Here is a 20,116-nt window from a genome sequence, read left to right on the forward strand (position 1 = left end):
GAGGTATTTTCATGCGCGACTCGTTACCGATCGGCGGTATACGTCGAAACGAGAGCGGTATCGTGAATTTGGATAATACTGAGGGACCGGGTACTCACTGGGTGGCGTACGCGAAGAGGGGAGATCGTGCCATATATTTCGACAGTTTTGGCAATCTTCGACCACCGAGAGAATTGACGCAGTATCTAGAGAACAATGTAATAGAGTACAATCGCACACCTTATCAGCGATACGATCAGAGCAATTGCGGACAACTGTGTCTGCGTTTTCTACAGTCGGTTGACAATCAATTTAAAGACCGGCGTTACGCTGTTTAATCTCAGTATTCATTCAAACATGTCACTGACATTTACGCTCACCGACAAGAGCAGCATCCTCGCGGTAAGCTACTTTCCCGCCGTGGATTTGAGCGATGGCGATTACGAGCTCGGTCTAACAGATTTTGAAACCTATTACACGATACCGAATGTAAATTCGTCGAACAATAAATTCTACTATGACGACGACGACAAGGAGATTACCATTCCCGAAGGATCGTACGAACTGCGTGATATAGACATGTATCTGAAACGCGCTCTTTTATGGGACCAATCTAATAATGTCTCGACAAACGAAGATGAACCGCACCCATTGATTATTATTCGGGCTAATAACAATACGATGAAGAGCGAGATCAAGTGCGCTTATCGGATAAATTTTACAAAACCGAACAACATTGGATCGCTGCTGGGATTTTCAGCGAATCGCGTGCTGGAGCCGCGACAATGGCACGAATCGGATGTTCCGCTAAATATCATCAACGTAAACATCCTTCGCATAGAGTGTAACGTGACCGCGGGTGCGTACAGCAACGACAAGTACGTGCACACGATACACGAGTTTTCACCGAGCGTGCCACCAGGATATAAGATATCGGAAACGCCTGCACAGATCATTTACCTTCCGATCATCGTACAGAGCATTTCGGACTTGACGCTTCGCGTCGTGGATCAGGCCGGTCGATTGATTGATTTTCGCGGAGAAGAAATCACCGTTAGACTGCATGTACGAAGACGACAGCGATAACGTGAGATGCTCGTATTGAACGAAGCTGAGCAGGTGCAACAGACGAGAAACAAAAAGACAATCCGATCGCCAAAGAAGAAACTCACTGCGTCGAACATTGAATTTTTGAAATCATTGGGTTTCGTCGTACGAAATGGCTAATATCTTAAACATTGGAGGTGAACCGATCTTTGACGATAGCGTCGTCAAGATTGAGACACACGTACAATCCGTACGCCAACACAACGTTTGGACATAACGATGAGATAAGAATACCCATACAACAGCAGGATTTATACACGTTGCCGTGCGAGAGCTTTCTCTACGTTGAAGGACGATTGGTAATAAAGAGAAAAAATGACGAGTCTGTGACAACGCTTGCGAATAATTGCGTGGCGTTTATGTTTGATGAAATTCGATACGAGCTCAACGGTGTGGAGATTGATCGCAACAGAAACGTTGGCATAACCAGTACCATCAAGAACTACGTATCGCTATCGTATAATGATTCTCAACTCATGCGGAATGCTGGCTGGGACGTTACATCGAGCATACCGGAAGGATACTTCAACTTTTGCGTACCGCTCAAGTTGTTGCTGGGCTTTTGCGAAGATTACAAACGCGTGGTTGTTAACGCTCGTCACGAATTAATTTTGATACGAGCGCGTAACGATAACAATTGCATTGTAGGAAATCCTGCGACGGAGCCGGAAATCGAATTATTTAAAATACAGTGGCGAATGCCTCACGTTACGTTAAACGAGGTCAATAAGCTATCTATGTTACGGGCCTTGGAAAGCGGGCGATATCTGAGTGTCAGTTTCCGTTCGTGGGATCTGTATGAGTATCCCATGTTGCAGAGCACGACCAAGCATTCGTGGGCCGTCAAAACGGCGACTCAGCTGGAGAAGCCGCGGTACGTTATCTTTGCGCTGCAGACCGGCCGCAAGAATATCATGTCTCAAAATGTTAGCGTATTCGATGACTGTAATTTGACCAACGTGAAACTTTATCTAAACTCCGAATTTTATCCGTACGATGACATGAATCTGGATTTTGGTAAAAATCGATACGCCGTTCTTTTCGATATGTATGCGCGTTTTCGTAAAACTTATTACGGATACGATTCTTTCGATACGCTTTGCAGCTTGTATACATTCCTGATGGAAGGACCTTTTGTTGTCATCGATTGCTCGCGACAAAACGAATCTGTCAAGAGCGCCACCGTGGATGTGCGAATAGAATTTGATTGTAAAGAAAATGTACCTGCAAATACTACCGCTTATTGTCTCATCTTGCATGATCGCGTAATCGAATACTGCCCGCTGTCTAATGTAGTGCGCAAACTCATGTAAATTGCAATATCAGCAGATATTGCAATATAAGCAGATATTACAATATAAGAGACACTGATGTACCGCGATAAGATACAGATTGCTCCGTCGCTTCGTCATGATCGTACCGACGTTTGTCGATCTGCAAGGATTCACTGTCGGGATGAAATTTGTCGTAAAGGAGGTGGCGGTTCTGAGAAACGGGACCGTTTTGGCGCATTACATTTTTACATGTCCCATGCCATGGAGTCTCCTCACGAAATCCGACAGATCATGCGCTTCCTGGTTAATTGCGAATCACCATGGACTACGATGGGAGGACGGAAACGTGCCCTACAGCATGGCGAAACATCTAATTACATCGGCCGTACTTGGAGAGGGCGACGAGACGTCGACTCTTGTGTACGTCAAGGGATGCCAGAAACGAGAATGGCTGGTGGATCTGCTTGAGAATAAAGCGAGAAAACATCTAAAAATTGAGACTTTGGATGCAGATTACGAAGATATCGAATCTTTAAATAATCTAGATGTTACTAATACTATAAGATGCGAAAAACATGTTAAGAATTGCGCATTACAAAATGTATTAAAAATATTTAACTGGTGGTCGCGACACCAGAAAAAATTATGATTTTTTTTTTAATAAACTATATATGTATATATAAACGTTTTATTTCCTTTTCCCACATACTTTGTAGTATAATATAAATGTTTTACCTGTTTTTAGCTGTTTTTTAGTTGTTTTTATTTGTTCGATGGCTGTTTTTAGCTGTTTTTAGTTGTTTAAAAGAAGTTTGATAGCGGTTTAATAGCGGTTATACAGATCGCAGTTATACTAATAGCTGTTTTAGTTGTTTGATAGCTGTTCAAGAGCTGTTTGATAGCTGTTTTTTAGCTGTTTCATAGCGGTTCAATAGCTGTTTTAGTTGTTTAATAGCTGTTCAAGAGCTGTTTGATAGCTGTTTCATAGCAGTTCAATAGCTGTTTTAGTTGTTTGATAGCTGTTTGATAGCTGTTCGATAGCTGTTTTTAGCTGTTTTTAGCTGTTTGATAGCTGTTCAATAGCTGTTTGATGGCTGTTTTTTAGCTGTTTAAAAAAAGTTTGATAGCGGTTCAATAGCGGTTATACAGATCGCAGTTATACTGATAGCTGTTTTTAGCTGTTTAATAGCTGTTCAATAGCAGTATTACAGATCAAATCACCGAAAGTCAATGGCGCAATATCATTTTCAAGAACATACGTGTCTCGCGGTGACTTCATCGCACACGTGCAAAACTGCAAATCTTGCATTTTTCGGACAAATAATACGCGAATAGATAGGCGAATGATGGAAATAGCAAGTGAGATATGATGATGCAAGTGAGAGAGGATAGGTAAGAAGAGATGAACAGAGAGAGACACCGTGCGCGAACAGGGCTGCGGGCGCGAAAGGAAGGGACCGCGCGCGAACAGGGCCGCGGGCGCGAGAGGAAGGGGGAGATGACGCGAGCGGGAGCGCGCCGTGTGACGCGGACCGACCCCTTCCCCGCGGCGCCCGAAACGCGGTCTTTCGCGGCGCTGGAAAACGCGGTAAACCGCCGGAAAATGCGGTCCGCCCGCCCCCGCGGCGCCGGAAAACGCGGTACCCCCCTCTCCCCGCGGCGCCCGAAAACGCGGTACCCCCCCTCTCCCCGCGGTACCCCCCGCGGGCGGGTACCCCCCCGCTCCTCACCCCCCCTCGGAGCCCCTGGGGTAGAACTCCCATAGCTTACCTACTTACATGTACACATAAATATAAAAGTCTCTTAAAGAGATATTATGCCATAACAAACAACTAGGAATGCGTGCTGGTGTCGAGTATATATGTATAATGTATATGTGTGTATGTAAGCATGCACGCGCATGCGCAACCGGCCTATGGCAGCAATCAGCGACCTGCGGCGACCGACCGGCTCACGAGTTACGATCCTATAACCGTATGAAAGGGCAGGAGTTTCAAGTGTTCCAACAGTCAAAGGCGGAAAATTCTAAGAACTCGAATATTGTGTGAAAACGAAACAAACACGCAAAACGAAAATTATTGGACTGAAAACAAGGTAAAGAAACAACAATTGAGGTTATATGGACGTGAGGTTATATACGTGCATAGCTAAATAATTATATTTTTTATTAGATGTGCGATAACAACAAGGAACGTTACGTAATTGTACGTTTTATAGACGATAACTCAAATTCTAGTAAACTTCTTGATTTGGTCCCACTCTCATGGGTGCACGGAGATGAACAGAACGGATATACCTGCCTATACCCAGGTTCATGCGATTACGAGCACATGGACAGCTGGTTATTATCATTGAAAGAGCCCGAGCAACATTGGGAATCTTTTACAATAGAAGTCATTGCATACGCAAGTATGTTATAATATTTATTAATATTTTCTTTTGCAAATTAATGTGCCTGTAATTTTTTCTTTTTAAATAATTAGAAGACTTAAAACAAGCGCGAGTGTCATTTGTTAACCGATCACCGAAGTAGCATTTTAGAATATTTTCTTTGTTTCAGAAACTATTCTTAACAGGAGACTTTTAGAGGGGAATATTCTAAATTTTTTAGAATATTTGATTAGAGGAAAGCTTTAGAGGGTTTTGTTCTAAAATCAAGAATATGATTTTTTCGGTGTTTGCAAATTAATATGCCTGTAATTTTTTCTTTTTAAATAATTAGAAGACTTGAAACAAGGGAAAAGGCGACTCAAGCGAGCCTTTAAGTCCGATGAAATTAAATGCACTGATGAAGACGGATGTGATGAAGGCCAACTTATTAAAATGTCCACAGATGTCCTCGAAGAAAGATTGAATGCTGTAAAACCCTTAAAACACTGGAGTAAGCCTTCTTCGGCATCAGTAAATTCGGCATTAGTAAACCAGCCAAAAACGAAGAACAATTCAGGTATTATACATTTTTCAGCTCTGTTTAACTTCTAGTTTTATCCTAATATAAAGTACTTTGTATATAATTATTTTTGTATTTTAGGGATATATTCGACCACCCAAAAAAAATAATTTTAGTTTTAGCGGAATCCTCTAAATCTTAGCGGATTTTATTCTTGTTTATGGCCTCAAGAGGAATCCTCTAAAATCAAGAGGAAAATATTCTAAGCACAAGCATTTTTTACAATTAGAGGAATTTCATCTTGCATCTATAGTCTATAGTACGCGATCTTGTTATTCTTAATATCAATATTTTATTGTTAACAAACCAAACAAATTTTTGAATTTTGCTCTTTCTATAATACATTTGTTTAAACGAAGGCCCCAAATAAGGAGAACACCTCGTAAACAAAAAGTGTTATGTCAGAAGCACTGCTAGTGAGCACGCTCTAACTGGCGAACGCTGGAGAAAGTGGAGAAACCCTCCCGAGCTGCCCTAGTTATAAGAGTCGATGTTGAATCTTAATTACGAGTAAGGATACTGGCGATGCGCCGCGTAGCGGGCACGAGCCAAACTCTCGCCGCGCGAGCCCGCGCTGCCGCCCGTCCCGTCGTACAGCCCAAGCTCCAAGTAAACATATATTCCTCTTAATACAAGAGGAAACCCGTTAGAATAATATGTAATAGATTCTTGATGAATAGTCCACTTATTGACAGAGGAATACTCTTTCTGTAAAAGTTTCCGCTTAGAATATGGGATTACAGGAAATTTCACTCTGTTAATAGAATACTTTTTTTTTGGTGCAGCATTGTTCCGAATTTTAATTGCTGGTGATACAGTCGTAAAAGACAGTATTGCTAAAACTTTAGAATCAGTGATGGTCAAAGCGGTCGAATTGCAATATTCGGGAACTGGAAAAGTAATTAAAGGTCACGGAAAAAAAAATTTCAGTGCGACAAACACATATCTCTGTTTAAGAAATAAAATAAATATCTTTTAATATTAACCCTTATGTCTTATATAATTTGTGACTAGAATATTAATTATATAATATTTTTCGCAGATACTTTAATCGAAAAATATGGAAATACCCTGGATGTAAAAAAATTACCGGGCCAGGTGGGCATGTGGTTGTCCCGAGCTGGCGACAGAGAAGGCGGCCGAAAACAACGAGAAAAAAATGTAGATAATGTATAACAACTTCAGTCCTACTTAAAAAGCGTTGAACGAGAAATACCATATATATAGATATACATATATGTATATGTAATGTAAAAGTTAACTAAGAAAAATAGTTTAAAGAAGTTACATAAGTTGAATAACAGTATATATGTGTTGACATTTAGAGAGTTTTTAAAACATAATAAAAAGAATTTTTAAACTTAAAATAACTTTAAATGTTTATTTTCTTTTCTGAGTAGTAACTCTACTGCATGGTAAGATGCCAACATGGCTTTCTTACAATGCCAGGCTTAATCAAATTGTATTTTTATGCTTTGTTGCGTAAATATATTATTACAAATATACATTTATGACAGTATATTTTGCTAGATACTTTTGAATTTTTGTTAAAAATACATTAACACATAAAATTTATCTATATATAAGTATTGTTCATAAAAATGGAAAAATTTTTCAGTGAAATATATTTTGATAAATGTATATTTGTAAAAATATATTTATGCAATAAAGCAATAAAAAAATAATTTAGCTAAGCCGGGCATCATAAAAGCGCTATTATTGGCATAATAGATTAGCCATTAATGGTCATATATTGGCAAGACAGATTAACCATTAATGGTTAAATATTGGCAGGACAGATTAACCATTAATGGTTAAATATTGGCAGGACAGATTAACCATTAATGGCCTATGATTGGTTACCACGTTTGGCCCATGATTGTTACCCATTGCTGGACCGAAGTTATCATTCCAGAGAAGTCCCATTGCTGGGCCAGTCATGGCTGCCATTATCACGCCAATATTGGTGACTTGGCGACCAGTTTTGGGCCAGAATAGGACCATTAGTAAAACCCTATATGGGGCAGCCAATCTTTTTTTTCAGTGTACTGAAATGGTAAAATCTTGAAATTGATAGTTAGAATAATTTTGAGAAAGAGTACTGAAATGGTAAAATCTTGAAATCGATAGTTAGAATAATTTTTGGAAAAAGTACTGAAATGGGGAAATATTGAGATAGTTTGAAGATTTGAAAAAACAGTGCTAAAATAGTAAAATCTTGAAATTGATATAATTTTGAGAAAAATTGCTGAAATGGTGAAATCTTCAAATCGATAGTTTGAATAGTTTGAAGAAAAAGTGCTGAAATGGTAAAATCTTGAAATCGAGAGTTAGCATAGTTTGAAGAAACAGTGCTGAAATGGTAACATCTTAAAAACGATTGAATAATTTAAAGAAAGAGGACTGAAATGGGAAAAAATTGAAATCGATGGTTTAAATAGTTTGGAGAAACAATACTGAAATAATAAAATGTTAAAAACGATAGTTGGAATATTTGGATGAAACAGTGCTGAAATGATCGAATCTTAAAGACGATAGAAAAATTTTGAGAAAAAGTACTGAAATGGTCAAATTTTAAATTCAATAGTTAGAATAGTTTGGAGAAACAGTGCCAAAATGATAAAATCTTAAAAACGACAGTTAGAATAGTTTTAAGAAACTGCCGAAATAGAAAAATCTTAAAATCGATAGTTAAAATAATTTCAACTAAGAGTGCCGAAATGGTAAAATCTATAATTTGATAGAATAGTTTTAAGAAATAGTGATAAAATAGGAAAATCTTCAAATCGATAGTTAGAATAATTTTAAGAAACAGTACTGAAATGGTCAAATCTGAAGATCGATAGTTGGAATAATTTCAAAAAAGAGTGCTGAAATGGTAAAATCTTAAAAACGATACAAGTTTCCAAAGGGTGCTGAAATGGTAAAATCTGAAAATCGATAGTTACAATACTTTGGAGAAACAGTGCTGAAATGGTCAAATCTATAAATAGCTAGACTAATTTTGAGAAGCAGTGCTGAAATGGTCAAATCTCAAGTTCGATAGTTACAATAATTTAAAGACAGAAAGAGTACTGAAATGGTAAAATCTTTAAATCGATAGAATAATTTCAAGAAAGAATGAAATAGGAAAATCTAAAAACCGTACAATAATTTCAAGAGGACTGAAATGGAAAAATCTGAAAACCGATGGTTAGAATAATTTAAAGAAAGAGGACTGAAATGGTGAAATCTTAAAAACAATAATTAGAATAATTTTTAGAAAGAGTGCTGAAATGGTCAAATGTAAAAGACGATAGAATAATTTCAAGAAAGAGGACTGAAATGGGAAAATCTTAAAACCGATAGTTACAATAATTTTGAGAAAGAGTGCTAAAATGATAAAATCTAAAAGACGATAGTTAGAATAATTTCAACAAAGAGTACTGAAATGGTCAAAACTGAAAATCGATTACAATACTTATTGAAAAAAGTATTGAAATAATAAAATCTTAAAAACGATACTTAGAATAATTTTGAAAAAGAGTGCCGAAATGGTAAAATCTAAAATTTGATAGTTATAATAGTTTTAACAAACTGATGAATTAGGAAAATCTAAAAATCAATAGAATAATTTCAGCAGAGTACTGAAATGGTCAAATCTGAAGGTTGATAAAATAATTTCAAGAAAGTGCTGAAATGGTACAATCTTAAAAACAATAGAATAATTTTGAGGAAATGCTGAAATGGGAAAATCTTGAAAACGATAGTTGGAATAATTTTGAGCAAGTGCTGAAATAGTAAAATCTTGAAAACGATAGTTAGAATCATTTTGAGAAAGTGCTGAAATAGTAAAATCTTGAAATTGATAGTTAGAATAATTTTGAAAAAGAGTAATGAAATGGGAAAATCTGAAAAACGATAGATAGAATAATTTTGAGAAAGAGTACTGAAATGGAAAAATCTTGAAATCGATAGTTAGAATAATTTTTGGAAAGAGTACTGAAATGGGGAAATATTGAAATTGATAGAATAATTTTGAAAAAGATTGCTGAAATGGTGAAATCTTCAAATCGATAGAATAATTTTGAGAAAGAGTGCTGAAATAGTAAAATCTGAAAATCGATACAAGTTTAGAGAAACAGTGCCGAAATAGTCAAATCTGTAAATAGCTAGTTACATTAATTGTGAGAAACTGATCGAATGGTCAAATCTCAAGTTCGATAGTTCCAATAATTGTAAGACAGAAAAAGTACTAAAATGGTTAAATCTGAAAATCGATAGTTTGAATAGTTTTAGGAAACAGTGCTGAAATAATAAAATCTAAAAAACGATAGAATAGTTTGAAGAAATAATGCCGAAATGGTAAAATCTTATAATTAATAGAATGATTTCGAGAAAGAGTACTGAATAGTAAAATCTAAAATTCGATAATTAGAATAGTTTGAAAAAACAATGACAAAATAGGAAAATCTAAAAATCAATAATTTGAATAATTTCAAGAAAGAGGACTGAAATGGAAAAATCTAAAAATCGACGGAATAATTTCAACAAAAGGGACTGAAATGGGAAAATCTGAAAACCGATAGTTACAATAATTTTGAGAAAGAGTGCTGAAATGATAAAATCTAAAAGACGATAGTTATAATAATTTTCAGAAACTGCTGAAACTATCAAATCTTAAAGACGATAGTTAATAATTTTCAGAACAGTGCTGAAATAGAAAAATCTTTAAATCGATAGTTGGAATAATTTCAAGAAAGAGGACTAAAATGGGAAAATTTTAAAACCGATAGTTAGAATAATTTTGAGAGTGCTGAAATGATAAAATCTTAAAAACGATAGAAGTTTGAAGAAAGAGTACTAAAATGATCAAATTTTGAAATTGATAGTTACAATGCTTTTTAGAAACAGTGCTGAAATGGTCAAATCTTAAAAACGATAGTTAGAATAATTTTTAGAAAGAGTGCTGAAATGGTCAAATCTGTAAATCGCTAGTTAGAATAATTTCGAGAAACAGTGCTGAAATGGTAAAATCTGAAAATTGATAGTTAGAATAGTTAGAAGAAATAAAACTTAAATAGTACAAATTAAAAAACGGTAGTTTAACGCTAAAATAAAGTAAAATTTTTGACAAATTTATTAAAATTGACAAAAATTTCAAGTTAAATTGTGAAACATTTATTAAAATCTTATGTCTTCTAAACTAACGACCCAACCCAACCGAGGAAATGTAGACAACCTGCTGTCTGGTGAATAAGGTTGAGATCAAAGGATTGACTAAATAAAGTAAAATTGATAAAAATTGATAACAATTACAATAAAATTGCAGTAAAACTGCAGTGACGTTGACAAAAATTGTCATAAATTAACACGAATGTCCTAAACTAACCCAATCCAATCGAAGGCTGAATAAATTGAAGTTAAATTGCTTAAAATTCAAGTAAAATTTAAGTTAAATTGTTATATCGTGATTAAAATTGTAAATAATTGTTAAAAATTGCAATCTTGAAATGTTATCTCTAGCCTAACCCTACTCAATCCGACCGAGGGATTTATTGAGGGTATAGTTAAAATGTGGAATTATTGCCATACATTGTCCGTATAAACGAAACGTTAAACCTAAGATTGATTTAAAAATCAAGTAAAATTAAAGTAAAACTATCGAATGATTGATTAAAATAGACAAAAATTTACATAAATTGTTAATAGATTGTGTTAAAATGTTCTCTAAACTTCATCCAAATCGTTAAGAAACCAAGTCCTACATTGATTTAAATTGATTAAAATTTATGTACGATGTATTAAAAGTTGTTGAAATTAAGGTAAAATAAATGTAATAAAATTGCTTTTTATTACAGTTAAATTGCTTGAAATTGAAGTTGAATTGTTTGAAATTGAGGTTGAATTTAAGTAAAATTTTATTATAAATTGTTTAATTGTTTGAAATTTAAGTTGAATTGTTTGCGATTATAGTAAAATTGCTTTAAATTACAGTTTAATTATTTGAAATTCAAGTTAAATTAAAGTTAAACTGCTTGAAATATTATAATTTGACAAAAAATATGCTGCAATTGCTTTAAAATTAAGTAAAATTTATAAATATTAAAATTAAATTGCTTATAATAAAAGTTAAAATTGATTATGATTGATGTAAAATTGATGAAACGTGTGATAACGTGATTACAATTGTAAAAAATTGTTATATATTGCAATCTTAAAATGTCATCTCTAGCATAAACCAACCGTATCCAATCGAGAAATGTATTGAGAGAATGTATGGTGGGAATGTGGAATAATTTACATATATTGTCCGTCAACGAAACGCGAATCTTAATATTGATCCAAAATTTAATTAAAATTTAAATTGTTTAATGATGGATAAAAATTGACGACAAATAAAGTAAAATTGTGATAAATTAATCAAAATCTTGTTGGAATGTCTCATAAACTAACCTGAACCAACCCGACCGAGGAATGAATAAACGGATAAAAAAACTTGTAATAATTTACAAAAACTAGTCTTAAATTGATTAAAATTGGAATAAAATTTAAGTAAAATTGAAGTAAAAATGATTGTAATGTAAGTACGATTAAGTTGAAATAAAAATTGTCAAAAATTAAAGTTAATTTGACATAAATTTAAATAGAAATAATCAAACGTTAAGGAAAATTGAGTGAAATTAAAGTCAGATTGACATGAAATGTAACCTTAAACCAACCCGACCAAAAAAATAGTTTTTTCGGGAAAACTTGAAATATTTTCCAAAAACGACTAATTCATTCAAATTCAAGCACAATTTAATTTATTTAAATTTAAGTGAAATAGAATATAATTGCTTAAAAGTACAGTTAAATTGATTGAAATTTAAGTAAAATTTCTTAAAATTTTAGTTAAATTGCTTGAAATTCAAGTTAAATTGTTTTAAATTCAAGTGAAATGGTTTGAAATTATAAATTAATTGCTTGAAATTGAAGGTAAATTATTTAAAATTATAGGTAAATTGCGATTAAAATTCTGGAAATATTACGGTAAATGTGACAAAAATTTTAGTAAAATTGCTTTAATTTCAAGTACGATTAATTGACAAAAATTACAGTGACATTGCTTGAAATTGAAGTTGAAATTGATCATTAACGAACTGCGATTGATGAAAATTATGGCATCGTGATTACAATTGTAAAAAATTGTTAGAAATTGCAATCTTGAAATGTCATTTCTAGCATAACCCAACCCAATCCCACCGAGAAATGTATTAAAGAAATACATATATAGTTGAAACGTGGAATGATTTACATTCATTGATCGTAAACGAAACGTAAAGCCTAAGATTGAATTAAAATTCAAATAAAATTGTCAAACGATTGATTTAAATTGTCAAAAATAGAATGAATCGTTGAGAAACCAAGTTTTAAATTGATTTAAAATGATTAAAATTGGGATTTTTGAAAAATTTTTAAAAAGTCTTGTTTTTGTCATAAAATAACCTGAACCAACCGCTTCGACGAATGAATAAATACCAAGAGACACACTTGGAATAATTTAAAAAAACGTGTGCGGAGACAAAGTCCATCATTGATTCAAAATAAAGTAAAATTGATTAAAATTGATTGAAATTAAAGTAAAATTAATTAAAATTTATTTCTTAAAATTGTCAAAATTTGATAAAAATTGTAGTTGAAATGTCATAGACTGACCTAAACCAACCCGACCGAGGAATATATAAAGAAGGAATGTGATTGAGACTTGAGGAATAATTTACATGTCCAAAAAGGAGACAAACCCTGAAATTTGAAGTAAATTTGAAGTAAATTTGAAATAAAATTGTAAAATAATTTAATGAAATTGACAAAAATTGTTCACATTACAATGTTCAAATGTTGTATAAACCAACTATATCCAACCCAAGCAAGGGAATATAAAGTATGATAAATACAGTTGACATCTTGGAAACTTTCAATACTTAGAGCGTGAAATGGTTGATAAATTGTTAAGGAAACAGTCATAAATAAATTAAAATTGATAAAAAATGTTAAAGATTGAAGTTAATAAAAATTGACAAATTGACAATAATTAAAATTGACAAAAATTTTTAAAAATTAACATAAAACGTCCTCTAAACTAACCCAAATCTAATCCGACCGAGGGATAATTAGAAAGACCCAAGTACTTTGAATAATTTACAAAAACGGTAGTCCAAAATTGATAAAAATAAAACTAAAATTACAGTTAAATTGATTTAAATTAAAATTAAATAAAGCAAAAAAAATTTAAGTAAAATTGAAATTGATTAAAATTAAAGTAAAATTAATTACAATTGTAGTAAAATTAAAGTGAACGTGCTTGGAATTGAAATAAAATGTATACAAATTTTACTAAAATAATTAAAATTCCAGTAAAATATATTGAAATTAAAATAAAATATATTACAATTGTAGTAAAATTTAAGTGATTGACAAATTTAAATACGATTAAATTGTAAGTAAAATGCTTGAAATAAAATATAAAATTAATGAAACGTATGACAACGTAATTAAAAATAGCAAAATTTGTTAGAATCGTAGTCTTCAAATGTCATCTATAAACTGACTCAACTCAATCCGACCGAGGGATGTATTGAGGAAATATATAGTTGGAACGTAAAATAATTTGCATACATTGTCCGTAAACGAAACGCGAAGCCTAAGATTGAATTAAAAATCAAATAAAATTAATGTAAAATTGTGAAAAATTAATTAAAATCTTGTAAAAATGATTCATAATCTAACACAGCCCGACTAAGGAAATATAGACGATCTACTATACGTATCCCCGGCGGTGAATGAGTTTGACATCGAGAGACTTGAAATAATTTCAAAGTTTGAAATGGTAGATAAATCGTTGAGAAACCAAGTCCTAATTTGATTGAAATTGTTATAAATTGTGAAATTTTTATAAACTAACGTTAGCCAATTCGACCGAAACAAATAAATACGAAAAACGGAATAATGTAAAATAACGAATCCAAATTTGATTAAAATTGATAAAAGACAAATTTTTAATTGAAGTAAAATTGATTAAAATAAAAATACACGTGATTGAAACTTAAAATTTAAATTAAATTGACAACAATTACAGTAAAATAGAATAAAATAATTATAGTAAAATTGAATTAAAATTGACAAATATTTCAGTAATCGTGCTTCAAGTTGAAGAATAATTGAGTAAAATTGACTATAAATTAAGTAAAATTGTCGTAAAATTAATTAAAATTTACAGAATTAAAATAAACGTGTGAAACATTGATTACAATCTTGTTAGATCGAGACTTGGAATAATTTCCTAATTTTAAATGACGAATCTTTGAGTAAACAAGTCCTAAATTGATTACAATTGACAAATGTGATAAATTGAAGTAAAAATGTGAAAAATTGATTAAAATCTTAATGAAATGTCTCATAAACCAACCTGAACGATCAAGGAAATATAGACGCAAAGAATGTCTGCTCTAGGTTTAGTGCAATGTCGTGCGCTAAGATTGACATCAAAGAATTTAGGATAATTCCAGTTTGAAATGATATATGAATTATCGAGAAACCAAGTACTAAATTGATTAAAATTGAAATAAAATAGCTTGAAATTGAAGTAAAATTGAAAAAAAATTGACATAAATTACAGTTAACGTGCTTGAAATTAAATTGAAATTGCTTGAGATATTGAAGTAAAATTGACAAAAAATTGTAGTAAAATTGCTTGAAATTTAAGAAAAATTACAGTAAAATTGACAAAAAATAAAGTTACATTAACGTTAGATATAATTTGACAAAAATTTAAATAAATTTGTTAACAATTGATTAAAATCTTATTATAATGTCTTCAATTTACCTAAATACACAGTCTGCTGTGGGATGAATGACGTTGAGATCAAGACAATTGGAACACGTTCCAAGTTTGAAATGACGAATGGTTGAAAAACCAAGTCGTACATTGATTTAAATTAATAAAATTTGTGTAATAAAAATAGTAATCGATTGATTAAAATTGAAGTAAAATTACGTAAAATTGAAAAAAAATGCTCAACATAGAAATAAAATTGACAACGATTGACAGTTAAATTGACAAAAAGTTAAGTTAGATTGCTTGAAATTACAGTTAAATATATTTTAGTAAAATTGATTAAAATCATATTAAAATGTCATAAATTAAACTAAACGGAGTTTCTGCTGTACGATGAACAAGGTTGAGATCGAGAGACTTGGGACACGTTCCAAGTTTGAAATGATCAATCGTTGAAAAACCAAGTCCTAAATTGATTAAAATTGATCAAAATTAATGAAAATTGTAATAAAATCAAAGTGATTCAAATTAAAATACGCGTGATTAAAACTACAATTAAATTGAAGTAAAATTAACAACGGTCGAAATAAAAATAATTAAAATTTAAGTACAATTAATTAAAGTTCTAGTAAAATTAAATTAAAATTGACAAAAATTGAAATAAAATTGTTAAAAATTGATTACAATTTTGTTAAAATGTCTTATATTAAGTTAGATACTGCTGTGCGACGAATAAAATTGAAATCGATAGACGAAACACGTTCCAAGTTAAAAATGATTCGTTGAAAAACCAAGTCCTACATTGATAAAAATTGCTTGAAATTGAAGTAAAATTAATCAAATCAGCGGTAAAATTAACGAAAATTACTGTAAAATTGATTGAACATTAAGTACAATTTGTAGTAAAATTAAAAAAAAATTGACAAAAATTTTTATTAAATTGAAGTAAAATTTCTTGAAATATTGAAAAAAAATTGAACATTGAGTACAATTTGTAGTAAAAATCAACAAAAATTGAAAAGAATTAGTTAAATTTCTTAAAAAATTGAAGTAAAATTGCTTGAAATATTGACGTAAAATTTACAAAAATTGAGGTAAAATTGATTGAAAAATGAAATAAAATTGCTTCAAATACATCCTTACCAATTTCCTGACCGCCATCCTGACCCATTTACTGACCGCCGTCCTGACCGTCTTGACCGATTTCCTGACCGCCATTTTTTTGCGTTTCCCGTCATTTGCAGCAACATAGAGTAAAATAATAGCTAAAGCCCAAACAGAGGATGCGAGGGGGATGGGACCTGGGGGGATGAATAGCCCTCCTCGAAAGCTTCAACTTTCCCTCTCACCACGCCCTTCCAGCTCTCTCCCCTTAGGAACTACGGTCCAAAAACGCAAATTGAAGTGAAATTAAAGTAACATTAAAGTTAAATTGATTAATATTGCGGTAAAATTGTAGTTACGGTCATCACAGTTGTCATAGTTGTCATCTTTGCAATCGTTACGCTCGTCGTCATAGTTATCATTTTCAACGCTAAAGACATAGAAATATTTAATTGGACTTACCCCGCCGACGTTGGGTTAATTTGAAGAATAAAAAGTTGAAAAAGCTTGTACAAATTGAGTAAAATTGATTGAAATCGAAGTAAAATTAATGAAAATGGTGATAAATTGATTAAAATTGTCAATTGTTATAGATTCTAATCTTAAAATGTCTCTAACCTAACCCCAACCCATTTCGAACGAGAGATGTGGATAGAGGATGTGGTTGGGGGGAAGTTGAAATAATATCTTTGGACGATACACGGTCCGCGATTGATTAAAATTGAAGTAAAATTGCTTGAAATTGAAATAAAATTGATGAAAATTGTGATAAATTGTCAAAATTAATTAAAATTGGCAAGAATTTGAGTTAAAATGTTGATAAATTGATTTAAATTGACAACTTAAAATGTGATAAATTGATTTGAATTGACTGATTTAAGTTAACGTGTGATAAATTGATAAAAATTGTTAAATTGTACTTGAAATGTCTATAAATCCAACCCAATCGAGGGATGAATCGACTAATTGTGATTAAAATTAAATTGCGGTAAAATTGTCGAAAAATTGATTAAAATTGACAAAAATTTAAATTATGTAAAATTGATTAAAATTGACAAAAATTGAAGTTAAATTGCAACAAAGTTAAATTGTTATAAATTATTACAATTGTAATAAATTGAAGTGTTAAAGATTGAATAAAATTGACATAAATTGAAGTAAAATTGTTAAAAATTATTTGAAATTGACAAAAATTGAGGTTAAATTGTTAAAAATTGGTTGAAATTGACAAAAATTGAAGTTAAATTGCGATAAATTGACTTGTAATAAATTGACAAATCGGTCCAAAAACAGTGCATTTCGTAAAAAAGGACTTGAAATAATTTTTTAAATTGATCCAAAAATTGCATCTTGTAAAAAAGGACAATAATTTTTTTTGTTCCAAAAAAAATGATCTAATCGGACCTATCCCGCTTGGATGTTGAGTTAATTTGAAGTTGAGACTTGGAATGATCTAATCGGACCTACCCCGCTTGGATATTGGGTTTATTTGAAGAACTGGGACTTGTAACGATCTAATCGGATCTACCCTGCTTGGATGTTGGGTTATTTTGAAGAGCTGAGAAACTGGTAACGATCTAATTGGACCTACCCTGCTTGGATGTTGGGTTAATTTCAAGAGCTGAGAGACTTGTAACGATCTAATCGGACCTACCCCGCTTGGATGTTGAGTTAATTTCAAGAAACTTGGGGACAAACTTGCAAAGCGCGGCATCTAACCCTACGTGCCGACAAAGGTTGACCCAAGTGTAATAACAATGGTCCGACACGGCGCGCGCGGAAATGGTTGTTGGAATAATTGTTGTTTAAAAACGATAGAAATTGTTAACAGACTTGGAATAATTTGTTAAATTGTTCAAACGAAAACTTGGAATAATAGATAAAAACGGTATAAATTGTTGACGGAAACTTGGAATAATTGAAAAATAGTCAAAAAATGACAAAATGGCCTCTAAACTAACCCTACCCAATTTGAACGAGAGATGTGGATTGAGGATGTGGTGTTGAAAAACTTGTAAAATATCTTGATACAGAATCAAGTCCATGATTGATTGAAATTTTAAGTAAAATTGCTTGAAATTCCAGCAAATTGATGAAAATTGTAATAAATTGTCAAATGAATAAAATTAACAATGATTCAAGTTAAAATGTTGATAAATTGATCAATTGATTAACAAACGTTTGACTTAAAATGTGATAAATTGATTTGATTTGACAATGATTTTAGTTAAATTGGCATAAATTTAAGTAAATTGAAAAATTGTCAAAAAATTGACAAAAATAAAAAAAATTTGCAGTCACATGCCATAAACACTTGGAAGTCAATTTTTCAAAGACTAACCCTTGAAAGTTAAAAAAATTTTAATAAATTGTTGAGAAAAATGTCAAAAAAGGGGGGTCCAATACGCGTTTCTCGACATTCCCAATTACCTGGCATAGACACTTGGAAGTCGAATTTTTAAAAACCACCAACCTTGTGGGACTTTGAAAAAATTGTCAAAAAAAGGTCCAAAAAAAAAGGTTCAAAACGCATTTCTCGACATTTTCAATCACCTGGCATAGACACTTGGAAGTCAAATTTTTAAAAACCACCAACCTTGTGGGACTTTGAAAAAATTCCCAAAAAAAGGTCCAAAAAAAAGGAATCCGAAACGCGTTTCTCGACATTTAGAATCACATGGCGTAAATCCTGGAAAAGCGATTTTTACAAAGCCACTTCTTGGAACATGGAAAATTTCAGTTTCTACCCTCTCGTCCAAGTATACAAAGCCCAAACGGAAGATGCGGGGGAAATGAGACCTAGAGGGATGGATAGTCCTCCTCGAAAGCGTCAACTTCCTCTTTCACCCCACCCCCCTAGGTCCCACACCTTAGAAACTACAGTCGAAACAAAAAAATGCCAAAATCAACCCCTAGAAGGAGGGGTCGGAAGAGGATGGGACTTGTGCCAAAATTCGATTCGTGAAAAAACATCCATTTCCGTCATAAAAATTTTTCACACTCCCTTGGTCCAAGTATACAGAGCTTAAACGGGGTGTGCGGGGGAGATGGGACCTGGGGGGATGGATAGCCCTTGTCGAACGCAACAACTTTCCATTATGTCGCAACACCCGCAAAATTCGCGTTTAACCTACAAAATTTAAAAACCAATAAAAGTCCAAGTATACAGAGCTCAAACAGGGGATGTGGTGAGGATGGGACCTGGGGGGATGGATAGCTCTTGTCGAACGCAACAACTTTCCGTTATGTCGCAACACCCGCAAAATTCGCGTTCAATGGCCACCCCTTGGAACTTGTAAATATTTTAATAAAAATTGTTAAAAAAAAGTCGAAAAAAAAAATCCAAAACGCGTTTTTCGACATTTGCAGTCACGTGGCACAGACACTGGGAGGTCTATTTTTCCAAAGTTCTGCCGTTAAAACAAAAAAAATTTTGAAAAAATGCCCAAAAAAAGGTCCAAAAAGGGGGGTCCAAAACGCGTTTCTTGACATTTGCAGTCACCTCACGTAGACACTTGAGGGGTAATTTTTCAAAGGCCCAGCCTTAAAACGGAAAAACTTTCCAAGATTTTCAAAAAAAGTGTCAAAAAAAGGGGGTCCGAAACGACGTTCTCGACATTTGGAATCGCATGGCATAGGTCCTGAAAAAGAAATTTTTTCAGTTACCCCTTGGAACTTAGAAATTTTCAGTTTCAACCCCCTCGTTTAAGTACACAAAGCCCAAACAAGAGATGCGGGGGAGATGGGTCCTGGGGGGATGGATAGCCCTTGTCGAACGCAACAACTTTACATTATGTCGCAACCTCCCCAAAATTCGCGTTTGGCCACTAAAATTGAAAAACCAACCCCCGTCCAAGTATACAGAGCCCAAACGGAGGGTGCGAGGGGGATAAAACCTGGAGGGAT

The 20,116-nt window shown here is 32.8% G+C and overlaps 1 protein-coding gene across 1 annotated transcript; it reads left to right on the plus strand.

Annotated features, from left to right (window-relative positions):
• Positions 1-4,331: 4,331 nt before the first annotated feature.
• LOC112463711 lies at positions 4,332-6,208 on the plus strand (the record flags this gene model as incomplete). Its single annotated transcript, XM_025030226.1, has 4 exons — positions 4,332-4,454; positions 4,532-4,769; positions 5,083-5,307; positions 6,096-6,208. Coding segments are annotated over exons 2-4 (576 nt in total), but the record flags the coding sequence as incomplete, so codon positions are not given.
• Positions 6,209-20,116: the final 13,908 nt, after the last annotated feature.

Source organism: Temnothorax curvispinosus, unplaced genomic scaffold (assembly GCF_003070985.1).
Source record: "Temnothorax curvispinosus isolate PA1 unplaced genomic scaffold, ASM307098v1 QBEX01013591.1, whole genome shotgun sequence".
Taxonomy (NCBI): Eukaryota; Metazoa; Arthropoda; class Insecta; order Hymenoptera; family Formicidae; genus Temnothorax; species Temnothorax curvispinosus.